At 54.7% G+C, this 5768-nt stretch overlaps 1 protein-coding gene across 1 annotated transcript; it reads left to right on the top strand.

The window, feature by feature from the left end:
- Nucleotides 1-2619: 2619 nt before the first annotated feature.
- On the top strand, nt 2620-5560 carry LOC134339621 (streptavidin-V2-like). The gene is made up of 4 exons (XM_063036298.1): nt 2620-2776; nt 3188-3383; nt 3818-3944; nt 5328-5560. The coding sequence occupies exons 1-4, from the start codon at nt 2705-2707 to the stop codon at nt 5401-5403; spliced, it is 471 nt and encodes a 156-aa protein (XP_062892368.1). The 5' UTR covers nt 2620-2704; the 3' UTR covers nt 5404-5560.
- The last annotated feature ends 208 nt before the right edge of the window (nt 5561-5768 follow it).

The raw sequence follows: 5768 nt of genomic DNA, 5'->3' as shown, positions 1-5768 counted from the left end.
GGCAATATATTGGTTTAATATGTATTGTCTGTTTGTAGTGTAGTAAATATGTTAGTCACTGGTTTTGTAAATATTGTATAGCACCGACATTTGTAATAAAGAATTTTGCTATATAAAATAAAAGATCAAAGTGCTGGAGGCAACAGTCCGTGACCTCCCCTTTGCAGGTTGAATGCGCCTCTTGCAGCGCGCAAGCGAAGGGGGCCTGCAGGAGCTCGCTGCGGCCGCAGGAAAACTCGGCCTGACCGCCACATCAGCCTGCAGGGGACAGATGCACTCCAGCCCGCACCCCATACCAACCCTGCCGGAGACTGAAGGCACACAGCTCAACAGCGTTGACGCCCTCACCTGCCTCACCTCCTCCCGCAGTCTAGATCGAGAGGTCTGAAGCAGACTTGCAAGAGCTGGGCACCTTTGGGCGGGCCATGGACACGCGTGTGGGGAGAACCTGGCATCCGGCTGAAGACCCAGGGCAGCTTTCCTGACTCCCCTGCTGTGTGGCTGTGAAACACGGACCCCATTGCGCAGGCGACCCCAACAGACTCACAGGTGAAGTGTCGCCTCACCTGGAAGGACAGAATGGTTGCGAGGGAGGAGGTCCAGGGGCAGGTGTAACACGCGGAGGCTGGCGGGGTGGCAGGAGGAACCCTATTCCCTGGTGGGGTGGTGAAATATAGAAACATAGAAAATAGGTGCAGGAGTAGGCCATTCGGCCCTTCGAGCCTGCACCGCCATTCAGTATGATCATGGCTGATCATCCAACTCAGAACCCTGTACCTGCCTTCTCTCCATACCCCTGATCCCCGTAGCCACAAGGGCCATATCTAACTCCCTCTTAAATATAGCCAATGAACTGGCCTCAACTGTTTCCTGTGGCAGAGAGTTCCACAGATTCACCACTCTCTGTGTGAAGAAGTTTTTCCTCATCTCAGTCCTAAAAGGCTTCCCCTTTATCCTCAAACTGTGACCCCTCGTTCTGGACTTCCCCAACATCGGGAACAATCTTCCTGCATCTAGCCTGTCCAATCCCTTTAGGATTTTATACGTTTCAATAAGATTCCCCCTCAATCTTCTAAATTCCAATGAATATAAGCCTAGTCGATCCAGTCTTTCATCATATGAAAGTCCTGCCATCCCAGGAATCAATCTGGTGAACCTTCTTTGTACTCCCTCTATGACAAGGATGTCTTTCCTCAGATTAGGGGACCAAAACTGCACACAATACTGATGGGGTGCAGGTTAGGTTAGGTGTTAGATATCTGAGTGGGAGAACATTTTAGGAGACTCCCTGGCCTTGGACTGGGATAGGAGCATATGGTATGGGAAACAATTTAATTGGGGTGGGAGTGGTGGAGAGAGAACTGTGAAGTTATTAGGCAAAAATACCTCTAACTATACATGGCTTCATCAAAGTAGGTATAGTTCTGTGCACATACTTAAATGTGCTGTTTTAGATAATGGAATAGGTGGCTTTGTTGCCAAGTTTGCAGATGATACGAAGAAGGGGCAGGTAGTGTTGAGGAAACAGGTAGGATGCAGAAGGATTTAGACAGATTAGGAGAATGGGCAAGAAAGTGGCAAATGTTGGAAAATGCATGGTCATGCACTTTGGTATTAGAAATAAATGTGCGGACTCTTTTCTAAACGGGGAGAAAATCCAAAAATCTGAGATGCAGGGGGACTTGGGAGTCCTTGTGCAGAACACCCTGAAGGTTAACTTGCAGGTAGAGTCGGTGGTGAGGAGGAGAGGTGACCTGATAGAGGTGTATAAGATGATGAGAGGCATTGATCGTGTGCATAGTCAGAGGCTTTTTCCCAGGGCTGAAATGGTTGTCACAGATTTAAGGTGCTGGGGAGTAGGTACAGAGGAGGTGTCAGGGGTGTGTTTTTTTTTACGCAGAGAGTGATGAGTGCGTGGAATGGGCTGCCGGTAACGGTGGTGGAGGCGGATACGATAGGGTCTTTTAAGAGACTTTTGGATAGGTACATGGAGCTTAGGAAAATAGAGGGCTATATGTAAGCCTAGTAATTTCTAAGATAGGGACATGTTCGGCACAACGTTGTGGACCGAAGGGCCTGTATTGTGCTGTAGGTTTTCTACGTTTCAATGGAAGGCAAATACCATGTTAGAATTCATTTCAAGAGGTCTAGACTACAAGAGCAGGGATGTGATGCTGAGGCTTTATAAGGCACTGGTGAGGCCTCACCTTGAGTATTGCGAACAGTTTTGGGGCTCCTCGTCTTAGAAAAGATGTGCTGGCGGTGGGGAGGGTCCACGGGAGATTCACGAGGATTATTCCAGGAATGAAAGGGTTATCATACGAGGAATGTTTGATGGCTCTGGGTCTGAACTTATGAAATGTTCTGCACCTTTCCAAAATCTGCCTCCCGTTGTGATCCCCATTGAGCAATAGCCCCGAGAGAGAGATTGCTTTCTTCCCGTTTCCGACCTCCACCCCCACTGACTCAGCACCTCACTTTTGCCCTCACACTCTGGGCGCCCCCGCCGCTCGGTTTCGGGAAGCAAGCCGTGTTCCGATCAGCGTTCACGTTAAGACATTCTCCCGGCTTGTTTACGATTCTTCCAACTTCCCCAGCTGGCCTGACCGCCAGGCGGTTTCATCACCAAGTTGCAACATGACCCCTGGCTCTTAAAATGCGCCCTGGCCAGTCAGCACCCGCCTCAGACCGGAGCTGACACGCCATGCAGGACCCACTGCTCTGCCTGGCGCTCCTGCTGGCGCTGGCCGCGGTCGCTGCCACTCGCACCAGGCCGGTAAGTCGGTGCACGGGCGGAGGGATCTCTGCAGGAATCGACTGCGTTAGAAAGTGAGGGCGAATCAGTCAGCGTTCCTGCTCCCCGTCGCTAAACCGGTCATCCCTGGGTCAGAGAGAGAGGGGTAACGAGCTAGAGGTCCTGCTCCCTGTCACTGCCCAGTGACCCCGGGGTTGGAGAGAGAGAAGGGTAACAAGCTTGGGTTCCTGCTCCCCGTCACTGCCCGGTGACCCCCGGGGTTAGAGAGTACCAGCCATCGTTAAAGTTCACCCCCAACCCCGGGAACATAGGCGATCGGTTGCGACCTTAAGGTTAGCCCGCCGTCCAACCTACGAGGCTTCCTGAGGGGGAGGGGGCCGGCGCTGCGGAGATGCTGGCGACGGGCGGGTGACATTCGATGCTTGGTTTCAGGCCCAGAATCTGGCCGGTTGCTGGACCAACCAGCTTGGGTCGACGGTGGATATCAAGGTGGATCAGGACGGGACCCTGCGAGGCACCTACAAGTCAAAGGTGTCCAGCACTGGGGAGCAGGCTGAAGGGGATCTGATCGGGTACCAGCTGAATTTCGACAAGCCGACCTTCGGGTTTGTGGTAAAGTGGACCACAGGTAGCTCCTGACGTTTGCCACCCGTAATTCCGTCCGTACCCTGCCCGAGCTCCCGGTCTCTGTGGCTCCCTCGCTCCGGCGAGCTTCCCCCCTGTTGATGGGCAGGACTGAGGGAGCGCCGCAGAGTGGGATGGGCGGCGTGGGTTGACTGCCGCGCCGTGGGAGAGGCGGTGAGGAGGGAGCGCCAAACTTGGAGGGAGTGAGGAGGGAGCGCCGCGCCGTGGGAGGTGGGAGGTGAGGAGGCAGCGCCACGCTGTGGGAAGGGCGCCGAGGAGGGAGCGCCGCACGGTGGGAGAGGCGGTGAAGAGAGAGCGCCAGACTTTGAGGGGGCTGAGGAGGGAGAGCCGCGCAGTGGGAGGGGCGGTGAGGAGAACCGCTCCTGAGCTGTTAGAGTCACAGTTCCGACATTAATTTGAAATCCTCTCTGTGCCCAGCGTCGGTCCGGGGGAGTGTCACGGTGTGGACTGGACAGATGTTCGACATAAAGTCTTGCCGAATTTTACACACCATGTGGTTGCTCCGAAGAAAATCCACCCCCGACGACAACTGGGGGGCGACCCGGTGAGTGAAGAATCTCTTGTGTGGACGGACAGATCCAGGGGACCGTGTCTCTGAGCGCCAGTCTCTTCACAGTCGCGCGGTCCAGTCCCACTCCGCTGAGATCTGAGCTCAAGCTCTAGGCTGCTGGCAGTGAGGGAGCGCTGCAACGGGGGAGGGAGAGTGAAGACGGAGGGGCAATGATAGGGGAAGAGGGGTGGGGCGGTAACAAAATGAAATTTCTACAGTGGTGACAGCGGGGCCCAGGACAACCTCGGCTGGTTGAAGGCGCCGCAGAAATGGTGGGGGTGGGGGGGGGGGGTGGTGCCACTTCTTAAATGCGGCGGCTCAGCAAGGATTCAACTCGGGTGCAAACGGCTGAGAGAAATTCTCCGCACCGGGAGAGAGCCGTGAGGATCCAGAATTCCAGGAGCAACGGGCATTGTCCCCTGTCCACCGCGACTGTCCAGGTTACTGCTGGGACTTAGAGGTGATGTCCGTAGCCGCAACTGCCCTTGCCCCGGGAGTGTGTGATGGGACGGTGTAGAGGGAGCTTCACTCTGTGTCTGGCCCCGGGAGTGTGTGATGGGACGGTGTGGAGGGAGCTTCACTCTGTGTCTGGCCCCGGGAGTGTGTGATGGGACGGTGTGGAGGGAGCTTCACTCTGTGTCTGACCCCGGGAGTGTGTGATGGGACGGTGTGGAGGGAGCTTCACTCTGTGTCTGACCCCGGGAGTGTGTGATGGGACGGTGTGGAGGGAGCTTCACTCTGCGTCTGACCCCGGGAGTGTGTGATGGGACGGTGTGGAGGGAGCTTCACTCTGCGTCTGACCCCGGGAGTGTGTGATGGGACGGTGTGGAGGGAGATTCACTCTGTGTCTGACCCCGGGAGTGTGTGATGGGACGGTGTGGAGGGAGTTTCACTCTGTGTCTGACCCCGGGAGTGTGTGATGGGACGGTGTGGAGGGAGCTTCAGTCTGTGTCTGACCCCGGCAGTGTGTGTGATGGGACGGTGTGGAGGGAGCTTCACTCTGTGTCTGACCCCGGGAGTGTGTGATGGGACGGTGTGGAGGGAGCTTCACTCTGTGTCTGACCCCGGCAGTGTGTGTGATGGGACGGTGTGGAGGGAGCTTCACTCTGTGTCTGACCCCGGGAGTGTGTGATGGGACGGTAAAGAGGGAGTTTCACTCTAACCGCTTCTGCCTGCCTCACGACTCCCTGTTTCGTGATTACCGGGTGGAAACGCTGACGTTACCAGAACTCCGATGTGACAATTACCTAAAGTGACCGGGGGAAGTGAAGCGGGGATTTTCCAGCCTGGATCACACTGTGAAAGGCGGATCTGGATGTTCCCAGTTCCAACTGACTCGTGTCTCTAATCACCTCTCTCTTTCTCCGTTGGAAACAGGACGGGGATGGACGTGTTTCGGCGTTGTAACGCGAAGTGTGGATCCACGGACGGAGACGGCGCGTTGGGAGGTTAGCGGAAAGGCGAACGCAACGTCGGCCTCTAGGAGGCGAGCGAGCGCCACCGAGTGCGGTGGGACGCGGCACCTACTGATCATAATTTCATTTCCATATCTGTAATCTGCCGATCATTATTAATCATAATCTCATTAAAATAAATTAATCGTCATCAAATGTCGGTGTCTGCTTGGCGGTGTCTCTCCGTATCGTGGGGGCAGGTGTGGGAGGGGGGTGAGCAGCTCATTCAAGATTCAAGATCGTTTAATGTCATTTCCCGTACACGAGTGTAAAGGAGAAATAAGTAATGGTTATTCCGGATCCGATACAGCACAAAAAAGACCCACAATGAAATAAAGAACACAGTAGTTATAAATATATAATT

The sequence above is a fragment of the Mobula hypostoma genome, chromosome 30 (genome assembly GCF_963921235.1).
Source record: "Mobula hypostoma chromosome 30, sMobHyp1.1, whole genome shotgun sequence".
Classification (NCBI taxonomy): domain Eukaryota; kingdom Metazoa; phylum Chordata; class Chondrichthyes; order Myliobatiformes; family Myliobatidae; genus Mobula; species Mobula hypostoma.
Note: the sequence above shows the minus strand (reverse complement) of the source record. Positions and strands in the feature narration are given on the sequence as shown.